This window comes from Melopsittacus undulatus, chromosome 2 (genome assembly GCF_012275295.1).
Source record: "Melopsittacus undulatus isolate bMelUnd1 chromosome 2, bMelUnd1.mat.Z, whole genome shotgun sequence".
NCBI lineage: Eukaryota > Metazoa > Chordata > Aves > Psittaciformes > Psittaculidae > Melopsittacus > Melopsittacus undulatus.
In genome coordinates this window covers 54,185,293-54,209,953 of record NC_047528.1, presented here as the reverse complement: position 1 = coordinate 54,209,953, position 24,661 = coordinate 54,185,293, and the positions used below count along the sequence as shown (strand labels likewise).

The 24,661-nt window shown below is 37.5% G+C and overlaps 1 protein-coding gene across 1 annotated transcript in view; it reads left to right on the top strand.

Annotated features, from left to right (window-relative positions):
• NALCN (sodium leak channel, non-selective) overlaps positions 1-24,661 on the top strand; it is a 234,116-nt gene that overhangs the window by 78,826 nt on the left and 130,629 nt on the right. Inside the window, exon 10 of the mRNA XM_005145229.4 lies at positions 659-745. Coding sequence (XP_005145286.1) covers positions 659-745 — 87 coding nt within the window. The remainder of the gene's footprint in view (positions 1-658; positions 746-24,661) is intronic.

Below are 24,661 nucleotides of genomic sequence, written 5' to 3'. Positions count from 1 at the left end.
ATAAATAAATGCCTATGCTTAGCGCTTCCAGAGGTAAAATGTGAATATTGCTGGGTCAAGAGAGCCTTTTCCATTTACATCATTAGAGTCTGGGTATCATTCAGCTATTTGCAGGGATTATAAGCTCTAGGTAACAGTACAGAAGGACTCTATAGCTATTCTTGATATGCCTCAGTGCAACAAAAATGAAGTCTGATGCCGCGGTCGACCCCCAACAGTCTGATCCTTGGAGTAAAATGATCTTGCCAGTAAAAAAGACAAGGTTGTCTATTATTTCCAAATGCACCATGAAACTTCTTTTGTGTTCACAATGTATTTGTGTTTGCTCAGGATAAATTTACCTTAGTAAGGATTTTTTTCCTGAACAGGTACCACTATCTAATGAAACTGATCAGAGATTAATTGTATTGGTTTCTACATTAGAACTAATAGAAACACTTTGTGTTTGGTGTTATCTGAGTAAAATTCAGAATCTGTTACTGCTGGAAAAAGAGCATGTTGCTTTCTTTTTTTTTCTCTGTAGCAATAAGAACCATATCCTTCTTATTTTAGACTAGCTATCATCAAAACGTATGCAGGTCCTTAAGGGGAATATATTATTTTTCACTTGTATTTACTGGCACATAGAACATTTCTGACAGCAATCTTCCCTTTCAAGATGTTTCATGAAGATGCTGCTGGAGGTTGGCAGCTTGTGGCTGTTGATGTGAATAAACCCCAGGGCAGAGCTCCTGCATGTCTACAGGTATGACATTGCTTTTTAATAAATCTGTGTGTAACCAGCACCACTCAAATATTGACATAAGGAGACTGTGTTGCAAAATAGCTACAAAAGTTTTTGTCCTAGATTTCTTTAAATCCATTGCTTTCTGCAGTGTGGGCATGTTCTTAAAATAATCAACAAAGAAGATATACCACACCAAAAGGGAGAAGATTAGAATGATGCATTCCTTGTAAAAGTTCTGTTTTGAGAAAGATTTAGATTTTTAAATATAAAATAAGTAATCATCCTTTATCTCTCAGACTTTATGTACAAACTGATTCCATTCCTAGGTTATTCACAACAGAAATGCTTGTTTATTAAATGCAAAATAAAAAAACATATGCCAAGAAGCATGACTAATCATAATAAATGCAGAAGTATCTCATTTCTCTTGTTCTGCCTTGAAAATATACTTCTAGAAGAACAGGGAAGAGGCATGTTGATAGTAAGCCATACAGTGTTTGGAACTTCCAGATTTAATGTTCACACTTAGAGTTTGTAAAACTCTATCCTCATTGTTTATATGAATCCAGACCAAGATAAGGAATATTTTTATAAATCCCTTTTTATTACAGCATATTGTACAGCAGCTCAAGTTTTTATTTGCAAGTTAGATATTTTTACTTCTGGATGAAACAAAGTTGCTTCAGAGTAGAAAGCCAAATATGACAGCAATCTGATAGCATGATTTTGCTATTTTTGGCACTTTTGGTTATGTTTAGTTTAATCTGTAAACTAAAATACACGTATTTGTTGGCAGTATGTACATTGCTAAACGCTAAACTGGCAACACCTTTCATCCCCTCCACAAGCTGTTCGTTCTCAAATATTTCTGCTTTGTTAAACCACTGCCATATATTTAATTATAGCATATTTCTTAATTGATAATTCCAAATTTAGTTATTATTTTTGACAGCAATAGGAATATCATTTGTGGTATTCTCAAGTAACAGTCTCAAGCAAGTGAACTCACTTGCTGAACTCACAATGAAAACTCCTCCAGATGAAAGTTCATAGATATCATCTGATTTGCCTGGTCTGCCTTTGTACCTAGTATTGCATGCTCATTCCTTTTAGGAATTGTGTGAACACACAGTTGTGTTCCAGGGAACGTAAACCTCACACATCAGTGGGTGCTCCATCTTCTTACAGTTGCAATTCAACTAGCAGTTTTTTTCTCATTCTGCATCCCTTTGTGCAGTATCTGCAGGGTTTCCAATAATCTATGATGTTGCTGGATGTCAATCCATGGAAAGCAATCCAAAGGAAAGAAATGTGTTCAAATATTATTTTATTGGGATACTACTGAAAATAGATTTTATTCTTATAGACCAAAATATACCCAAAGAAAGCAAAATCTGAAAGTGTGAATTAACACAAACACTTTTATTTATCTCACCATGCATTGTTAGTTCTGTCAATCCGAAGTAAAAAGATAGTAGACTTCCAAAAATTCTTGTATTTAAAGCCATTGCAATATGTTAAGGACATTCTTTATGGATTAAGTCTGTAGTTGAGAGATGTGGTAGTTATTTTCTAAGGGTTTGGGTGGGTTTTTTTCCTTGAAAGGAACATAGTGCATAAATCTGAATCTTGGAAAGAGATAATCAGATTGCAGAATATATACCTCGCTTTTAGGACACATTCAGTTAATTTCCATTCTTCTGACCTTTATTAGCTAAGTATATTGTCATCATTCAATATCCTGTGAAGGATGGAGTTCTTAGAAGGAGCTAGTGAAGACTCTCTATTGCCATGTATAATTTTAATTAAATTTTGCAGTAAGTTTGGTTTTATTAATTCCTCCCTGGGGTCTGTAAATATTACTGCTCCACATACTAAAGCGAGCATTATTGAAAGTTCTGTTTCAACAGTTGCTTGGGTCTGGGTCTGTGCTGTGGTGAAACTCCACTTATTCAGTGTAGTCAGTTATTCAGGATTTACTTCCTCTGTACTGTATTGTGCATAGAGAGAGGAAGTATTCTAACAGCCAGAGAAATGGAGAGGGACTTTGGAAATCTTGGTTCAATTTATTGGCCAAGCACAAATTTCCTGTAGACTCTGAGAAAACTACTTAATAGGTATCTTTTCTTTAGTTCGCATTCCTTGTGGTGGAAAAGGGAAACCCTCCCAGATTTGGCTACTGTGGTGTTTATACCTGCTAGCTATTTTAGAGGCACCCCAATAAAATGGGTTTGTGCTATCTAAGTTACATCCAGCTTTCTAAAGTAGGGAGTGATGGAGGAAAGAATGCAACCTATGTGTGGTGTGTAACATAAAAAACTCTCCAATGCAGGTTTAGGAAGACACTCCATGTGGACTAGCTGGATCTCTGGGGTTTTACTAGTTCAGACATTGTTCAGTCATGTTCCCCCACAGACCAGGTCAGGGGTTTCATCCTAGTAGGCCCTGCTAATCTAGGTGGTACACTGCAATGGCAAGTGGAGCAATGCAAGTCTGGTGTTCTTTCTGAGCAAACAATAATGCAGACAGAGATACCTTATAGGCTCTGTGCAGAGCTTTTGTAACTCACTTTGTCTCACACAAGCATGTTGCACCAAACTGTTCAATTGCATAAAACAAATAAGCAGGCTAACTATGTCTTTACACTTCTGTCACAGCTGATTTGCAAAGAGGGGATTACAAAGAGTTTCAGAATTCCAGCAAGTGAGTAGTTTGTCTTGGTATGTCCAAACGGCTGGGCACCACTGTGCTTCCCAGGGTACCCCCTCTTGTCTCTTCCAGGAGTTCACCTGCCTTTCCACTGGGTCATGGCATATGGATAGGACAGAACTAGTATGTGCAATCTGCAAGGGTCTCCTGCATACAGCAGCATAGTAGTTAAAAGGCATTTAACCTAAACCATGACAGATGGGCAAGAAAGGTGGGCATTAACCTGGTGGGTTTTGAAGAACTTTAACTCAGACACCTAACTAAGTATTCTTTAGTTTTCAAAAAGTGTCTGGAAGTGGAAACATGAAAAATTAGTATCGTTTCGTAATATGGTTTCTGATTTCGGTTTCTGATTTTTGGTTTCTGATTTTGACTTGCAAATCTATCCTCATGTGGGGAAAAGGGGCTTTTATTTCAGTATAATGGTTTTACATTCATTGCATTTTTCTTTTGAGTGCTCCCAAAGGTGCTTTATTGTCTTCTCTTACTTATTCTCACTGTTCCCCATGACTGGCATTGATTTAAAGTATTGATTTTCTTTTGTCACCGAAAAATAATCTTTGTATTTTCCATTTCAACGTGAACCATTTGGCATGAGTGCATGCTGAGGCTCCCACACTACCACATTATTTTGCTGTTGTTGATATTACTTCAACACATTGTAGTGTGTTAGAACTTCCTGCCTACCGTGATTTACTCCTACAAGCACAGTAGGAAGCTCTCAGTTCACAAATAAAGAAAAACTGAGCACCAAGTTCCAGAAAAAATCCTTTAAAAAACTCTTTGAGCATGTTTTTATTCCTTTAATCCCATGTTAAGGTTCTTATTATTTCTTTCCTGTTGATTTTAGAGTTTGTTGATATTTCTGTCACTCCTTCCTTCTCTTTGTCTTATCCACAAAGACTTATAAAGCACACATGCTCCTTTAAAGGTGAAATTGAAAGATTCAACTCATATCTTCCATGAAACTGTGGTTGGTATTAATAACACCAAGTCATGATATTTTCTGTGTTCTGAATGCATAGTTTAGTAATCAAGAGGGAAAGTTTAGAACTGTGGGTTTTGTGGGAAATAACTAGCCAGACAGCAATTTCCTGGTCATGCTAATATCTGGGGGTCCTATGTCTGTCAGAAATAAAACTCACAGCTGGAGATGGAATGATGTTTAGAAAAAGCTTGGGGACACTGTCAGCATGAATGGAAGTGGTCACTTGCAAACTATATGTGCACTCATACTCTGATAGCAAAATCTTCAACACATTAAGAATACTATATTCACTTTTAATCATATATGCACCATCTAGAGAAGAAATAGAAGGTCACAAAACTATGATCTGAGCGAGCAAGATTATTATGATTACAGAGCTCTTGAGCATATGATTAAAGTCAGAAATTTAATCATATCTTTTTGCCTCAAAAAGAAAGTTAGTCCTTCATGCTGTGTTGTTACCCAAATCTGTTTCAGAATTCTGTACAATTAACAGAATTTTAGAGAACCTTGAAGAAGAGGCAAAAAGATCAAAAGTAGTATCAAAAGACAGAAAACATGGAGGATAGAGGAGCCATGGCCAGAGAAGCCATTTAGAAGGAATTTAGTGTTTTAGCAGTTTCAAAATGGGTATATTAAATGAGAGAAATACCCCATCCCTACCAGTGCATGTAGTGACAGGACAAGGGGAAATGGCTTCAAGCTAAATGAGGGTAGATTTAGGTTAGATATTAGGGAAAACCTCACTCTGAGGGTGGTGAGGCACTGGCAAAGGTTACCCAGAGAACTTGTGGCTGCCCATCCTTGGCGGTGTTCAAGGCCAGGTTGGACATGGCTTGGAGCAACCCGCCCTAGTGGGACATGTCCCTGCACATGGCAGGGGGGTTGGAGCTATATGATCTTTAAGGTCCCTTCCAACCCAAACCATTCTATGATTTTATGAAATGCAGCAAAACAGTACTTATAGATTTTTACTGCAGGAATAACAGAAAAGAACACAAGTGGGTTTTCTGTTTGTCTCTTTCATGGGAAGTAATTATTGGTGAACCAGAAAAATTTAGTGATCTATTTATATACTAATTTGCCCTTTAGTGTAACTTTGGAATCAAGCAGAAGGTATGCCCACTCAGTCCTATTCTCTTCTTACCTACAGTGGCTTTCATTACATTAAGTATATATGCAATATACATTTCTTCAGATTAACTGAAATCCTCTCTTACAGGGAAAGAAAAAATCTTTCTTGGTCAAAATTAAGTTTTGATTTGAATGAGCTTGTTATTTGAGTACATTATACGAGTTTGTTCAGAGGCAGATTAAATTGATTCCAAATCCTTAACTTCTGAGGCTGTCATTAAAAAAAATTAAAAAAATCTTACTTATTTTTTTCTATGCCTTGTTCTTGTTTAGAAAGCCTAGAAATTGCATCAGTTAACAGAAGCTTGGATAGTTCAGTGATGTACTTGGCACTGAAACAGTACTGAAAAACAACCATGTTAGTTTTACTGATGAGATTCAGGAGCAGAGTATGCAAAGTGCAACATAAAAGCAAGCTGTTAGTTTTGGTGAGGAAAAAATGGTGGGAAGAATGAGGTGGAATGGAAGACTGCAGAGAAACTTAACATCTTGGCAACAGAAGAACATGAACAGTAAATACAGTCCCACCCAACCTCTCTATGCCCAGTTGTATATGGGAAGATAGTAAATGCTGGGCATTATGAAAAGAAAAAAAACCCAAGAGGGATTTCCAGTATTGCATGTAGGGTAAGGGAAGAAATAGTGAGTGTGATGACCAGAGTAAAGGGATAGACTCGAACATCTGGCTAACTCCCAGAGTGTGGTTGAGGTTTCACAAAACAAGCTGTCATTAAATGTGTGCTCAGTTCCAGCTTTATGCTGTTTAAAGCGAGGAAGGTAAAGCTGTTAACATCCTCTGCTGTCTGCTCATCCCCTTTTATTAGGGCCTTTAACTGCAATAACAGTGGCAACTGGAAAGGCAGTGAGTTTATTCCTGGAACACTTTAGTCCCCCATCTCACCGGTAATGTAAACTGGTGTTCACTTCAGTTTATGCTATTAAAAAAAGTTATGAATTCAGACAGCTGAAATTATTGCAGTTTGTTTACCTGGAGAAAGGAGAGGATAGGGCACGTATAATGTAAATGTAAGTGGTGAGAACCACTGTGTTTTTTCTGTTATGAATTAAAAAAATAATCTCATTATCTTTTGATAATGGAAAGAACTGGAGAACCAAACGTATTTTGCCCATATACATTTTTTATTCTTCACCATTTTTTACTGAAAGGTACATGAAAAACAGTAAGCATCATGATGTAGATATTGGAGTACTCATTAAACAATGCATTTGCCGTGTCTTAAAAACTGGTTGGTACCAGAAATAGGCATATATAGATCATCCTTCTCTAAGCTCTGGATGCCCATTTATTTCCTCATTCTCTATCTTGGACTAGTGCAATCATTCATTTTGGGACTTTCTGAAGTGAATGTTAAATTTAGGCCATTATATTTAGCATCCATTGATGGATTTATCACCTATCAATTTGTCTACCTGTTTTTGAGCCCATTTATGGTTTTGGCCTCCAGAACATCTTGTAGGAACAAGTTACATAAAGTAACTGTTGTAGCATTTTAATTTATTACAACTGCAGAATTAATTTGCTGATTTTCTTGAGATTACTCAGAAATAGCAAAAAAAACCTGATGCAAAGATTATTGGTTGCAATTTTGAAATGGCTGCTCATTTTCAATAAAGCAAAGAATTTGAAAAAATCTTGACAATCAGGATCACAGGTTGCTGTAACATGCAGGCAGTCACAGCAGGAGGGCAGACATGAGTGTCTGAGGACTACAGACACCAATTATGGGGATGGTTGGTTTATGTTTGTGTTTATGTGTACAAAGAGAATTACCAGTGATGAGGAAACTTCAAAAAGTCAAATAGACCTTGAATATCAGGAAGGACTCTTAAAAGGAGACATTAATGTATTTGATGACAAGGCTGTTATTTGTAAGACAGCTTTCTGCCATAGGTATCATTCTGGCATTAACAAATATTAATAACTTAATAATTATTAGATTCCTATTGTAACTTTGTCTGTACTTCTATTTTTCTGCTACTGAATACAAGGGTCTAAAAGAAAAGTAATTTCAAGGGGGTACAGAACCGCATGCACATTTCCAGTCTGCAAGACATACAGCATCCCTCCTGCCCTCCCTCCTCTTTTTCTTGCCTGCTTTCTTTTCCTTTGTAACCATTATACCAAAGCACTACGTTAACAATGAGTTAGAGACATGATTCTTTTATGTTCATAGTTTCTTCTCCATAGTTTCCTGTCTACTTGCTGAACTGTCTGTTCTTGTTCATTACAATCAAAGTAAATTACTAGCCACAGTTTGTAGCAATCTAACTGCAGAATCTAAACAAAAAGGAAAGAAAACATGTTATTGATTTCAGTTTTGCATTTGAACAAATAGATTTCATAAAAATGACTTCCTCAGTTTGAACATGTAATTTTCCTGCAGACTTAAAGTAACAGAATCCCATCGCACAGACAGAATGAATAGGTGTTAAACTATGATTAAGCTTATAAAAGAGTGTTGTTTTCCTTGGCAATAATCTTTATTAGAGGAGGGCCTCCTGCAGCAGAAAACATGGTCACATTAGGCCCCTGGCTTCTCTGTCCTTGAGAGATTTAGGATCGAATATTTTGAATTTCTCTGAGGCAAAACCTTTGTATGGCAGAGTCATATGGAAGCCTTGGCTGACGCAGTCAGTTAAGATCTCCTAACTTCCCCTTATTTTTGGACAAGATGAAAGCAGAACCTTTTGTGTAACCCCTTTTCTCAAATTGGGTCCCCAGAAAGCTTTCTGCCCCACAAGTAATAAATTTTATGCAAGGTTATTTTATAAAACTTGACTTCCTTTTGCACACACCTGTACATTTGTATTATGTCTGACTGAGATGGAGTTAATTTTCATCATAGCAGCCCTCACAGCGCTTTGCAGTGGTAGCTAGAAAGGTCTTGGTAGCACACCAGTGCTTTGGTTACTGCTGAGCTGTGCTTGCCCAGCATCAAAGCTGTCTCTTCAGTATTCCCTCCTCACCAGTCAGCCGTGGGTGAGCAAGATCTTACGAGGGGACACAGCCAGGACAGCTGATCCCAACTGTGCAAAAGGGATATTCTATACCATATGTCATCTGCTCAGCAATAAAAAATAAGGGAAAAGAGGGGTGTGGGGTCCATTTGTTGTTACATTTTTCTTCTGGAGCAACCACTATGTGTACTGAAGCCCTGCTTCCAAGGAAGTAGCTGTACATAGCCTGCTGATGGGAAGCAGAGAATAAATCTTTTGTTTACCATTGCTTCTGCATGTGGCCTTTGCTTTTGCTTTATTAAACTGCCTTTTTCTTGACCCACAATTTTTTTCCATCTTACTTTTTCCCCACCCTGTCCTGCTGAGGAGGTGAGTGATGGAATGGCTTGGTGGGTAGCTGGCATCCAGCCACGGTTGACACATTACAGCGGTTTACCCATAAAGTGGCATTAAGGAGTCATATTCAGTTTATTAAACATCATGGTACAACTAATAAACTACAAATTTCCTATGATAAAAATATACAAGTTGTTATAATATTTTTAAAGACTGCTTCATGTATGTGCTCTGTGTGTGTGGGGGGGGGTTTACCTCAGTCTTTTTGCTGTGATCTGACCAGGCAGAGTGACCATTTTTCGAGCATTCTATTCAGCAGTGGACTTCAGTACAACTTGTACTCATAATTTGTACTTAGAAATTTTGCAGCACATGAGTATCAATGGATTACAGAAACTATTCAGTAATACCACTAAAATTGAAGTTCAGCTGATTTTCCTTTAGAAAATTTTATTTCTGAGGTCAAATATGTCCAGCGTTTCAAATCCCATCAAACTGAAAACAGGTATTTAAATTGTCATGTAGCTTTTTTGTGTTTAGCACAATTACAGCAATCAAAGTCTTGGAAGCAGGAGCAGCAGCAGCATGACTTCCTTTAGAGGTGTAACTCAGATGACAAATCTGAGCAAGTGGAAGACTGCAGTCTGAGAATAAAACTAGCAGGCAATTTTCTTTCTTTTTTTTTTCTTCTTGTGAATTGTTTTTTCCCCAATATTTTCCCATATTTCTAGTATTTCACAAAGAAAGGTCTCTTTTCACTCCAACTGAAAAGAATATCGTGTATTACAGCTCTGTAGGGTATTAGATTGCTCTTTTTAGATGTTCCATATGGATTTTTGAAACTTAAAAAAATAATCACTTTGCAATACCTGTTATTGCTGGGATCTCTAGTCTTTTGGGTTCCTCAGCAAGTGGAGGGAGTGATTCCCATCATGAATAATTCACGTGTTGGGGATGCTGAATTGCCTCTCAGATTGTCTTTATTTCTTCATTATCATGGGGAGGTGACATAAACTGTGTGGCCTTCTCAGCATCTCAGTGAAGTGCCTAAGGTCTGAGCCAGCTGGTATTTAAACAAAGGGTTTTTGCTAGATCTTGAAATTTTTTAAGTGGCTATTTCATATTCAGATTAAATTTTTCATTTCAATTGCTCATTAATAAATCTCACAAAACAAACAGAAAAAAAAAACTATGAGAAGTTCTTGCCTCTTCTGATTATATTCTTGGTGTTCTGAACACTGACTCTAACTTTTGAGAATCATTGCCATTCTGATTCATTTCATGTGTCTTACGTCTTTAGCAGCTGCCAGTGGTAGGACCATAATGGCACAGAGCCAATGGAGGGAGATGGGCACTGCCAGAGAGCAGGTGGGAATCTGAATCTGGTGGTGCCCATTACTTTACAGACTGCATCAGAGTGCAGGGCATTTACTTTCATGTTTGTGTGCCAGTGCTTTGGACTGAACCCCTAAAGCCGAAGTCTGTACTTCCTCTTTCTCTGATAGGCCATAGTAATATATATTATATATTTGTGATGTGCAGATTTACAGCAAAATTAAGATCCGCTTTTGCAGTCAAGTATACTGAATTTTCAAAAATATTTTGCATTTATTAAATCTCACTGGAACCAGTAGAAGGTACCTAAAGCTTTGAGAATTATGTTTTTATATGAGTGATTTCATTGACACAAATGCAGTTCTTATACAGAGAAGCATGCTCCTCCATCCCTGGCGGTGTTCAAGGCTAGGTTGGATGAAGCCTTGGGTGATATGGTTTAGTATGAGGTGTCCCTGCCCATGGCAGGGGGGTTGAAACTAGATGATCTTAAGGTCCTTTCCAACCTTAACTATTCTATGATTCTAAGTATTTATACAGTCCTGTCAAAGTCTACATCCTTTTTACTTTGTGGATTCCTAAATGCCAGTTAAAGAGAAGAGTCTCCAGCAGACCTATGCTTTTTAACAGGTTGTAGGCTGCAGTGCAGCACAGTAAATTCAGATCAAGCTGATTCCCTCACAATTTTGCTTCCATTTTCTAGGATTCCTTTTCTGCCCTTGAAAAGAGAGTCTTTGAGGCCTGATGGGAGTGAAAGGGAAAGCTAGCAATATGGCATATGGAGGAAGGAGATTGACTCTTTCGTGTTTAATGTATGTGAACTGATAGCACATGTTTGGAACCCTTCTTTGGCATAGATATACTTTGAGTTCTAGCCTGAAATTTAGTTTGGTATTCAGGGTGACTGTTTTGCAGTTTGAGGTCTTTTTTCCCGTCTGTTATCATAATTCTTCCATACAAAAAAAAAAAAAACAAACCAGAATAATTCTTGTCTCAGAGCTTTCAAACAATCAGTAGAAAAGTGAACTGTCACAGTAAGAGTGTTCTTTCCCTTTGATAGACTCATCATCTTTATTTTTGTAGTTTAAGAGGGCCAGGATGGATACCTGGGGGTTCAGAGGCCATCTGACATGGCCTGCAGCCTTCTGCTCTTCTTTCTCCAGAACAGATTGATCATGCTCACTTTACACAGTGCTTAGCCCTTTGTCTCTTCTAGGCCCTATGGCATCACTCTGTCCTTCAGGCACAATTATTTCTCTGTGTTTTTTTCAGTTCTGAGTATCTAAAATAGTGCAAGTGTTGTGTTGCAGCTCGCCAGAATGATAGTCTTATGGCCTGATCATGCGATGTGTGCCCTCAGGTTTAATACAAGGGAGAGTGAGTTCAAGGGTGCAAAGACTTTTGTGACATTACAGCACTGTACAGAACAGAGGGAGTCATGCTTAAGTGTTGTTTTAAAGAGAATTAACTGAAGAGGTCCAAACCAGAGTGGTGCAGCCACCTAGCAATTAAGCAGACTGGATATCAGGATCAATTTTTGTAGTTGTTTCTTGGCTTTCATTCCTTTAACAGAGTAAAAGTACCAGATGGTGCCTGGGGATGAAGCTTTCCCGGGTGAAAATCTTTTAACAAATTTTTTCATAACACAGGGGCAAAAGAATATGGTACAGTACTTCTTAGATGCAGAAAACAGACATGCCTGGTTGTTAATGCTAACTACAAAAAGTGAGTAGAGGACAAAAAGTAGGATAGGGTAAAGCAGGGTGTACATTAGATGGTACAAGCAGGCATGACCAAGACAAATGGGATAAAATTAAGAATGAGAGATTTTATGGCCAATGATGAATGTAGATTCTGTGGAGGAATTTGTGTGGTAGGAGGGAAATGCCCTCCAATGGCTGCAGCCACTGTCAGGCCAGTCTGGGCAAAAGGTTAGAAAATAATTCTGCATCGGTAGGGATAAGGGTGGGTGCAGTAGAAACTTCTTTCATTCTCTCATGAGATTATAAAAACAAAATAAATCACAGCTCAAAAACTGGCCCTCAGCTATGTTGGCTTCTTTCCCCAGCCTTGCCTTTTGTCTGCATAAGCAGCCTTGATATTTTCACCTCAGCTCAAGTGCAGAACTGTTACATGGGCTTCCTTTCCTCAGGACAGTTGACACAACAATAGCATGTTATTTCCTAGTGCACAATAACCAGTTATTCATATGGGAAGGAATTTAATGTAGTCTAGATATTTAAATTTTAGTTATCCAACAGAGACACAAAAAGTTATACTTGAGAGAAACAGGCACTTTCAGCAGATCCTTTCTTTGCTAGTTATGATGTAGACATATGTATTTATAGGCCTAGACCCATAACATGCTATTTCATATTAAAATTGCACTGTTTATGATTTCTCATAATTGCTTTCCATAGTCACTCATTTTCATTTATACTTCACCTCTTCCTCTGAACAGTAGAATCATAGAACAGTTAGGGTTGGAAAGGACCTTAAGATCATCTACTTCCAACCCCCTGCCATGGGCAGGGACACCTCACACTAAACCATATCACCCAAGGCTCTGTCCAACCTGGCCTTGAACACAGCTAGGGATGGAGCATTTACAACTTCCCTGGGAAACCCATTCCAGTGCCTCACCAGCCTTACAGTAAAGAATTTCCTCCTTACATCCTATCTAAACCTCCCTGTTTAAGTTTGATCCCGTTACCCCTTGTTCTATCACTACAGTCCCTAATGAAGAGTCCCTCCATGACATCCTTATGGCCTCCTTCAGATACCGGAAGGCTGCTATGAGGTCTCCACGCAGCCTTCCCTTCTCCAGGCTGAACAGCCCCAACTTTCTCATCCTGTCTTTGTACAGGAGGTGCTCCAGTCCCCTTATCATCCTCGTGGCCCTCCTCTGGACTTGTTCCAACAGTACCATGTCCTTTTTATGCTGAGGACATCAGAACTGCACACAATACTCCAAGTGAGGTCTCACGAGAGCAGATTAGAGGGGCAGGATCACCTCCTTCGACCTGCTGGTCACACTTCTTTTGATGCAGCCCAGGATACAGTTGGCTTTCTGGGCTGCAAGCGCACACTGAAGCTGGCTCATGTTCATTTTCTCATTGACCAACACCCCCAAGTCTTTCTCCGCAGGGCTGCTCTGAATCTCTTCTCTGCCCAACCTGTAGCTGTGCCTGGGATTGCTCCGACCCAGGTGCAGGACCTTGCACTTGGCTTGGTTGAACTTCATGAGACTGGCACTGGCCACCTCACAAGCGTGTCAAGGTCCCTCTGGATGGCATTCCTTCCCTCCAGCATATCAACCGAACCACACAGCTTGGTGTCATCAGCAAACTTGCTGAGGGCACACTAGTAGCTCAAGACATCATACTTTAAGTGCCATGCATTATTTTGCCATTAATGCCACCTGGTTGATATAGTCTATGTGGTGACATTTTATTAATTGCACAGTACCCAGACTGTATATAAATAATTTCCTCTCTCATAAATTTTCCAGAAAAGTTTGGCTGAGGAAAACAGATGCATAAACTAGTGGGCTTGATTTCAGAAGATGTTTTACTACAAACACTGCTAATACAGCAGAGTTAGCAGTACATGTGCTCCTGTCTTTATTTCTGACTTCCCTTTGTAGAATCCTAGAAAGCTCAGAGGAGGAACTGGAACACTAATTAATGAAAGCTGATTGCACATCCAGATTCCTCCCTCATCCTCTCTTTATCTGCATATCTTTTTGCCATCCGGCCTGTTATTCTTTTGGCTCAGAGCTATCATCTTGGATTTCTTCTCTGTTTTCTTTGCTATCTTCTAAGCCATTTCTCTTTTACTGAGAAACTGCCTCCTACTGACTATTCTTGGTTTTTTGCAAGGGAAGTCTTACCATTTTTACCCTCAGTCACTCCTTTTCATCCCCTGCCTGAAGTAAAATTTCCCAATACTGCCCAGTGTAGAAGCCACTACCGATAGATCCATTCACAGATTCTGAATTTCTTCTGTCTTTCTTCTCTAGCCAAGGTTCAGCAACCTTTGGTCTGTGCTGGCTGTCAAACCTTCAGACCAAAGCTGACAAACCTTAATTTGTTCAGATCTACTCTTCCTCATCCATTTAGTTGCTGCCATTCTGTGAGAACTCATAAACATGCTTCTTCACTCATAGGCATACACATATATGTAGCATTATGCATATTAGTCACTGAAACAGGGCAGAAACAAAGCAAACAATAAGAGCCCTCTGTGACAAGTTTGTTCATTAAGGGCGAGCAATCATACTCCGGCTCTGGAAGATTATCTGAACCATTTCTTCTCATGGGGGTCTTAGTTCTCTGCTGAGTGCACACCTGTTGTATGCTTTGTGGAGCCAGAATAGCTCCTGTACTGGTATTTTCACATACATTAAACCTTTTCCTGTTAAAGCAAACAGTTGCCTGTGCACTGCTAGATATCAGGTAGACTTTAGCCATACTTATCAACAGTATAAGTGGTTTGCCAAGATCAGGTTATGGTTGGTTGGTTGGTATTGTTCCACCCTCATAGTAAACATTCAGCTAAGCACACGCAAATACAAGCTTCTTTGGATGGCAGAAATTTGCTGAGTATAAATTTTGCTAACCAATCAATTTTTCTCATATTTGTACATTAACTCTTTTATATAGTTTTCTGTACATTGCATGCTTCCTTTAAAGTAATTCTGTTGAATTACTCATAGCACTGAATTTAAAATGGGGGGGAAAAATAGAAGAATGTCCTATTGCAATAGTAAGGCATAACTTTAAAACACAGCCACCTAGAACTCAGTACTCAGCTACACCTTTGAAAAGAATGGGAGGACATGGCAGGCAACATACTGGGAATTCACATTTTCACCTTGAAGTCAGATGTCTTTGAAATAAGGAACACTGTGGTAATGACTGGCTAGGAAAGGTTTCAGAAAGCTTGGTTAACATAATGAAGTTTTTTAGCAGAGGTATTCATCAAATACAGTTCTTCTGGGAAGTATTCAGCTGCCTTAACTATGAAGCCATCCTTCCTCATACAGCATTCTCTGCTTTACACTACACATTACAGAATATTCATCTACTGATATACAACCTACAGCCCCTTGATGTTCACTGAAAAGTTCTGGACTTTGATGACCATGTCATTAAAGGCTATATTACACCATGCACATACCAGACACAGATAACTTTAATTCCAGAATTTTGTAATTCATACCTTGCATATTTATTAATGTTTTGTTGTTACCAGATTTATTCTTGCACAAAGTAATTTTCGGCTAAGAAGCTATTAAGCAAATAGGTCCTTATTTTGTTTACTGAATATCGGTATTTTACTCAGAAAAAAATCCGGTTTAGCAAGCATAGACATATATATGAATCTCATTAAAGTCATTAAAATATATAAGGATTCCTCGTATCGATGCAATTGGCATTATTTGTGGAAAGTAAGGGTGCAGGCATTGATGGTAGTTTGGCTTACACTATGTCTTGTTGTGGATGGTATTTGTTTTATTTGTGTGCTCCCATTCAGAAGAATTCCTGAGAGAGAAGGAAGCTCTGTTCCTTTTTCAAGGATGCTGTTGAGCATGCTTCATGTGAGGATGGTTGCAAAGGATGTGGATGAAGTCAGGCAAGGTGTAGCTGTGTTACAGCATTGGGATCTTGCAGCTTATGCCTGGAGACTTCCAGGTGCCAGTGAGTAGGCATCCTTCAAGAGGTGACAGGAGTAACTTCCTGGGGGATAGAACAGAGTGAGCAGAGTTTATTGCAGCTGAGAATGTCATCGAGTTAACTAAAACCAGAACTGGAGCACTGGTCTGTCTGCAAGGATACATGGGCAAAGAAAGCTGTGTATGATACAGAAATAACAACTTTGGCTTGCCAGTTTTTCACTTGAGTGTTCTGCGGCAGGTTGCTACTCACTGATTGAGCTGAAAAAGAGGATGATTCACTGCTCTTGGATAGGGTTTCTGAAAGAAAATTCATGGGGGAATCTCTGTGCTCTGCAGAGCTAAGTGGAGCCCAAGTACTGATGCTTAGAGACCACCTTGTACTTATCCCTCAGAGAAAAGATGAAGAGGAAAGAGTACAGTAGAACCCTGGCGCCATCAGACTCAGCAAGAGTTTTGCCACTGACTGCACTGGGGAAGGATTTGATCTCTAATATTTTGGATGTAGGATGGTTTTGCAGTCATTAAAATGGCAGATATAAACAAATCTAAATGTCAGTCTTGAAACAAATAAAAGTACTTCAATTCATTAGGCAAAAGGTACATGCACTTGCTAAGTGTTCCTCCTTAAAAACACGAAGATTTAGGGGTGTGTGGAAGAAACCACCTGCTTATATTCTCCCAGCTATAAATATAATGGAAAAGGGGAGTTCCTTAAATTTATCTATAAGAAATGCATTTTACTACATAAGTTTAACGTTGAACACATATTTAGAATACTGCCTAGTTCTAGGAATTAGTGATGTACTGTGCTTCAGCAATTCCAAGAATTGTTTGCATTTCTTCAGTGGAACTTACATGGCTAAATCCACTTGACCGCTTTAAAAATTATGATCTCTAAGCCTGTTCACATATGAGTATGCTGTATTTTCATAAACCAGTAAAGAGCTTGTATCAAGACAGGTGAGTATGTACAAGACACATGGTGAATGCGGCAAACTTATTTTTGTGGATTGTGACTGTGCAAATGTATTCAAATGAAAACATTAGGAACTGGCATAATAATTTGCATGAAAGGACAGTGATACCAGTGTGTATCCATATGAACCAGTGTAGTTACTTTTGCAGATCATTTGGAAAATTGTCTGTAGTCACTGAATTTCCTTTTTCACATTAAAAACCTCACATTGTAAATCAATGTACAATTTATGCTGTGTACAGCATTTCGGTTCAGCATTAATTGTGAATATATACCAGTAAGGTTAATTCTACTAACTGTATAAGAGATGAATAAAATATGGTATGCAGAGGGAGAATAATGGAATATAGCTGTGGGTTAGAAAGAGATTTGTGGCAGGGATGGATGCAGTTTTACTCTTCACTGGTGGGAGAGAAACATTAAGTAGAAATTAATTTTGAAATTACTTAAAAGCTTTAGGGGTGGGAATGAGGGCAAGAATAGATATTTATGTGTAGGTGTGGTTGTTCAGACATAGACATAGAAGAAATGGAATTTATTTGGCTGGTTTAGGAGTCTGGTAATTAAATGTGCTGATAGGAGTTGATCACCTTAGGCACTTTGTAATCAGAAGAAAGAGACATCAACAGGAGGTGATTCATATAATTTTAAGACAGTCATTGATGATATCTCAAAGCCTAGGTCATTTAAATGTCCAAGTCTCCAGCTAAATTCACAGTGCAAATACTGGATCACATATTGTGGTAATGCATTTTCAGCAGGCCCTGCTTTTCAAATAGGTATGAAAGCCCATCATGATAATAGTGAGCAGCATTTTGGGGGCACAGTCTTGTTTACAGACACACCAAAATTCATCTGATAAAAATGAAATTCCAGTTAGTCAAAACCGAAAATTGGATATACAGGTCTGAAGAGTTCTTACTTCATTGCTACTTAGAATAGCTTATTCAGTATACTGCAGTATGTCAGTGAAAACAGTTCCCTTTAAAGAATTTGTACAGGATAAAAATATATTGGGAGTGTATATCTCATGATGTCTTACAAATAGTTCTTCAGTTTTGGATGTATTTCAGTGAGCATAATTAAGGAGATGTTTTTCAGTAAAGACAAATAAGTTTATTCATACTTGATATTATCAGAATCATATATAAAGTATGCTTATAAAGTAGCTGCAATTTCTGTATTTTCCTGTTTTCCATACAGACTATAAAAGGAAATACTACTTCACAATATATGTTAATGTGACCATTTCTAAAAGTGCTGTAGATCTTACTTGGAAAAATAAAATAAGCTTGATTATTTTCAAATGAGGAAACTTCTAAATTTACAAAATTTGAACCAATACTGTCAGACTTATGTTATTAGTTTGTTTCATCATTTAATTACAGGACCCTTCTTCTTTCCTCAAGTCTTATGAGATACCTTATAATTCCATTGAGAATTATCAAACAAGAATTATATATTACAAATATAGGACAACAGCATTTTCCTATCAAAGTCTGTTCCTTTGTTGTTCAAAAAAACCGTTTGATGCTCATATTTTTAAAATCCTTTGAAGTTTTCTTCAATAGAAACTCTTACCATACAGACCAGAAGAGATTCAGTTTACTAATTAGCTGCTTCATTTAGATTTAGTATATAACAAAATCAATTCACAATTATAGATGTTTTTTTAATTAAACTTTTAAAAGCAGCTGTGTATGTGCTGATGGCAAACTTTTAACCTGCCTTTTCCTTTATTTCGTTTTCTTCTCAATTCCCAACTTGTTTTAATGTTCTGCATTTTTAGCAAACACTGCACTCACCAGTTGAAGAGCCAGAACCAGAAGTGAGGCTCAGGTGAATCCTTACCCTAGAATGAGTTTCACATTCAATAAACGGAAATTCTCTGTCATTGCCATCAACCACTCTGTCAACTGCTCTTACGAGCTGACAATGGTACTAAACACTTTGTTCTCCTTTGCTCCTGTTCTGCTTTTCTGTCCCTCACCTGCTATGAACATAAGATTTCTTCATTCCCACCCCATGTGCTTTCACATCAGGTAAGAATTTTGGAAGTGAAAATTCATAAAGACATACGGGAATAATTTTTTGAAAGGATGGGTTACAGGGGAAGAGCTTTGTAAGAGCTCAGGAATCTGTGGGAAGGGTAAACTAGTATTTTCTTTCCAGGCCCTTACTTAATCAACTTCTTTCTATCCATGTTGCTTCTCAGTATTAAGGGCGTGCCCCAATTTTTATCATTTTCATCCAAAATCACACGTTACCTTGTATGTCTCTACTGCTTGATCAATCCTGTTTGCTTTGCTGTAATTCTATTCATCCCTAGCAGCATTCAGTGAAGCAGCTCTTAATTAGGTAGTGTTAAAACTGTCAGTGTTACATATCAGCTCTACCTGCAGCTAAACAACTCTTTTAATTTGTTTGGTATAGATGAGCAGAAAGTAACATAGCTCTGGAAAGCTGTGATGGTGAAAGGAATAAAAAAAAATTAAGTGTACCCCACTCCACACCATCTCCCAGCTTTTGAAAGAAGACTTACTAGTACCTGCATTTGGTGCATCTGTAGATGTGTCTTTTATAGGACCTGCTTCAGTTTATGCCTGAAGTATGACCATAGTTAAGACTACACATTATGCTTATCTCTTTTTATATGGCATCTACATTTTTAACTCTTCTTAATCCTATTTGGAAAAAACAGTCAACAATAGAAATAGTGTGAAGTTTTATAAAAGATTCTTTGTGGGGATGTTTTCTTGAGAGGGGGAGTTTGAAGGATTTCAGTGGGGTCTGAAATTTGAATTAATGATGCATATGTTAGGTTTGAGATAATCTCTCTGTTTGGGCCTCTTGCTTTAAATAAGTTTCTTAAAATAATGTCTTTTATGAGAAATCTTGTAACTCTGAACTTGCTGAATATTACAATTACAAGTTGTATCTCTATGTGGTTGTGAAACCGAAGAGTTACTGTGTTGCTCTTTCAATTACCCACAAAGTTTGAGTTCATATTCAACTAAATTTGGAAAGGTGAGCTTCAAAATAACTTGAAGGCTGCAGTCTCCTGTGTCCTATGACTCCAGCCTCTCCAAAAGATTAACAAAATAGGCTTCCTGTGTGGTCCAGTAAAATCCAACCTTGGTATCATGACCTTTTTTGAAAGTGGGGAAAAAGATTTTGTCCTACTACATGTGAGAAGGAAGCAATTAAAAATGTGTAATTCTTTGAATTACATATTAGAATCATCATATTTTCATTCTGAAATGTTGCTGTATTTCATCCAAGCCACATTAGTTTGAGTAGTCTTTCCATATCCCTTTGGTTGGACAGGTCTACACCTCTGGTTCTAACTTCTTAGTGAAGAGGGGTATCATAGCTTAACTGCTGTCTAGCTGGTGAAGTTGGAGAACAGGCTTTGCAAGAAAAGGGGAAGTGCACAGGCAATCACTGCCCCTTGCCCTACAAATTGATGGCAGTCAGAATCTCTGATTAGCTCGGCTGTCCCCCTGCTAAAGGCACTAAAGCCTCTAAGTTATCAGCAGTTCCCAGTGCTATTTCAGTTTGGGGAAAATGATCAAGTGATTCTCTTCTGTGTGTTAAATTTTGTTTAAATGGAAACTGCTTTACTAGAAAATAAGTTTTGAGTCTAAGTACTAAAAGTCTTTTGTTTCCTTCTGATTATTCATCTGATCACGTCTTTAATTGAGCATTTGATTTATTTCAAAGTAATCTCTGCTTTTATATGTAAATCACTAGTTTGAGAGTGTGGTAATTAGATTATGCAAGGAAAATTCAAGGAAAAACTGTTTTAATCAAAAGGTGGAAATTCTATTAAAATATTTGATACTTATTTATGAGGCCAAGTAAGTCATTTTAGAAAAACATTTTTTCCTAAAAATTAGGTTTTCTGTTAGTGTTATCACTATGAGTATGTTACTTGTGTTTCCTGTCACATACCTGACTAGCTATTTCTGAGGCTCTAAGCCTTTTAATATGAAGCAGGTGCACATGCATGTTTTGAATCATATAAACTGTGTTCTGACTCTTAATTAAATTACCAATTTCCTGACATAGAAACTTCATCCACAACGTGAAGGTTTTATTGCCTCATTCAGGCACACTAAAGTGTAAAAGTGGTAAAGACCAGAAAAAAAAGGCATTTTAAAGCAGCTGGCTGTGACTATCTTGTACACTATGTTCCAAGACAAGTACAGTACCTGCATATGGTAACCAAGAAGATGAACGTACTCTGTTAGGCAAGACATTTCAGTCAGAAACCAATAATCAATACGAATGGCCAGTCTGACCCAGGAAAAGATTTTCATTAATTCTGAGCAGAGTTGTCTTAATTGCCTAAAGTACACATTTGACAGGTTTTAGTTTGGAGGGAAACTTACCAAAGAACTGAAGTATTCTGTTTCTAATGATGATCAAGTACTGCTGTAAGTCTTAAACAGATCAACAGTAAAAGCTGTAAAAAGCACTGAAATTTACCTCAGCCTTCTAAAGAATTTCAAAGCTATAATATGCTATAATAATCATTGTACTAAGGTAAAACGCTGCAGTAAGAACTAAGAGAAGGTAAGGTGCTCTAGTTGAGTATAAAACTTTTCCACAAAGGAGTTTTTTTCTTACTGTCTTTGTTGGGAAATACAATAATAGTAAAAAGAAAAAGCACTAAAAAAACTGTTTCCTTCCTTGAGAAATTACTTTCTTAGAATCTTATCTTCCAAGTTTTGATGGTGTTTGGAAATACTGTCAGCAAGATATCCAAAGAGAGACCTGAATGCTTCCACAGACATATTTTGCTGTTGGAAAAGAAGTTACTTAGAAGAGTGGGGTTTTTTTTTGTTTACTGTTTCCATGTCAAGCAACCCTTAAAGCATTCGGATTTAATTTTTGTTTTTTCACCACAACATCTTCAAAATTAAGAAATTGGGGTTTGCGTGGGGTTTTCTTTTTGTGTGAGTTTTGGGGTTTTTTTTTTGTTTGTTTGTTTTTATTTTTCCTGTAGCTGTTCTTTTGCTGTTGAAACGTGGGCTTGTTAGTGCTTTCTCAGTAAGTAGCAAGAGGTAGTTGGGAATTCAGAATTGTGCTTTATCCTTTTACAAGAGGTTGCTGACAAATAAAGACTCAGTTTCTGCTTATCCTCAATTGCTCTGTATGGTTTTTTCTCAAGAGCTAAAAGGAACTAGAAGATACGCCCTGAAGTCTTCCTAACAGCAGAATTTATGTTTCTGGTCCTCCAACTCATTCTGGGTAGTGTCAGTTCTCTTCTGCCCTCTGTTGCTTTGAACTGTCAGCAAAACACCCACTTAAGTTACTCACGGTACATGAACACTGTTGTGAGGAAAGGTTGCATAAAGTATATTTACAACACGGAGCTTGGGTTCCCCCTGAAGGCAGAGTGCATGCAGAATTAGTAGCTACCACTGGAGTTGACACAGCAACTCAGTCAGCCTGAAACTAAATCTGTGCTAAATACTTGAGAAGGTGGTTTAAACTCTGAGAAGGCAAAAAGGGGAAAGGCAGGCAGTGTAGTTAACTCCTCTGTAGCTCAGCTGGACCTGTCTTGGTATGTAGCATAGCTAATGTTGTATCAAAAAAAAAAAAAATACCAAGAATTCTGAATGATTTCAAGATGATCCTGAATATCAGTTGAAGAATGTGGTGCAATACAGTCTATTGCCCTTTCAGCTCTTGAGCGATCCATAATAAGAACAATGTTTTCCTTCGTATTTATAAAGCAGCTAGTAGATCTAAGATCTACGCTATTGCAGTAACATGTAAATAAAAAAGAACACATTCTTAATTAATCAAGAAATAAAAGGCCAAAGAAAATAGAGGCAGTGAAAACGGCTGCTTCACAGGTGAGGTCTTCAAAGACATATAATTCAAGGAATTATTAAATTAACTTTGAATTAAATGAAATTAAATTATATCAAGGAGTATTAACAGGAAATTGTTGGAAGCGAGATTCCGTGAGTTGGAAACTGTAAAAGTTATGGATATTTTGAAGGCATGGAAAAGATTACAGCACAGGTAGGTTCCACATTCTTTCCTTCTCACTCACCTTCCCTGCAATTTGGGGAATTTGCAAGTTGGGAAACATGCAAGTTGAAACACATGTAATAATCAATTACTTGTCAAAAATATGTTTAGCATGTTTCTGAACAAGTGAGCAATTTTATATACCACAGCTCATACATGGTACAGCTTTTTAGTAGCAGCATAGATTTAGTATTAGATATGGAGCTGACCAGCTGCACAGTAAGCATGACATGATTGAGTTTTTTGCTGTTGTGGATAACATATTTTCAAAATAAAAATAGGCAAACATAGAAAATGTCAACATTGTTGATGCACATAAAATAGAAGATTTTATATAGAGGGTTCAACAACAATATGTAAATATGCAGTCAGTGTTTCAATGCAGATACTGAATCAGCCTGAGTTTTCAGAGGAAAACTTAGAAAATATAGAGTAAGAATGTCAAATGCATCCATTATAAGGTGACTGACAGAGAACAGCATCATAAATCAGTTATAAATTTGGCCTACCCTATGAGTGTGAGTATATATACATGTGCATACATGCATACACATTTTTCATATATTTATGCATATATGGTGTGTGAATCCATGGTGGGAGTGTTTGGGTCTATACTTCTTCCTGTACCTGAGGTTACATGCATTTACCATTCTGATTTGAAACTTCAAACCTAAGCTTAATAAAGTTGCTAGATATAAACCAAAAATTAATTTGGACTATTGCATTTAAGGTTTTATACAGTTATTATTTTGACTAGTTTTATTTTTTTTTATAAAATTGTGCTGCAGTGGTTAGGAAAAAGAGTTAAATCTGTACTCATATAATTTGGATTCTATTTTGCTATATTTGATATGTATGTAGCTTTAAGAAAATTACTGCTGAGGTGATGATATACTTATTAGCAGTTCTAAAATCTGAGGAGTAGGTAACAATCTCTGTGCATTATTGTTATCATGAACAATTTAAGTAGTATTTTTAGGTTTCTTTTATGTTGCAGCTGCTGCTCTCCATTTCTCTAAGTCAGATTGCAGTCACTGAAAGGCTGCTTACTTCCTCTCTATCTTCTTACAGAGAAAATGACTTATCTGTGCTAGTTGGTTTATAAACTGGTGAGGAGGAGGTTCATTTAGTGTCAAAGAAGCCATTATTTCATGGATGTTTAGAGCAGAAGAGTTACCATTTTCTTTTTGATTGTTCCAGAAGTTTGTGGGAGGAGAAAAGTGATTGCTGTTAGTAAGAGGCATACAAGAATGTATCTATACGACTGCTTTATTCTGTTATTGCAGGGTATGAGTTAACAGGATGCAGCTAGTCTAAAGGAGGCACACACAACACTTATTCTTTACCCTACAGCGACGTTTGCTATCAAATGTAGGATGCAGGGGGGAAAGTATCTGATTTCTGTCTGAAACTTTTACCCTTAAAGTTTTGTTACTTGGAAAAGTCATATCTTACAGTTTTTAATTTCTATTCAGTAAGCTCTTTTGTTATAATAAGCTTTTGTTATAGTAAGCTTTTATTGTTATTTCCATTCATTTGCTTCCTAAATATTTATTTTTGCATTCTTCCTGTGCTGTGGAGTGTTAATTCATTCCTTTCATCAGAGCTCAGTTTGCCTTTTTAAAGTAGTTTTTAATTTTTAAATCAAAACTTGCTCTGCAAAAAGGCGGGAGTCTGATATAGTCTGATGGGTGCATTAATTTCTTGTATTTTCAAATATTACAGAGACATTTAGACTGCTGAAAGACA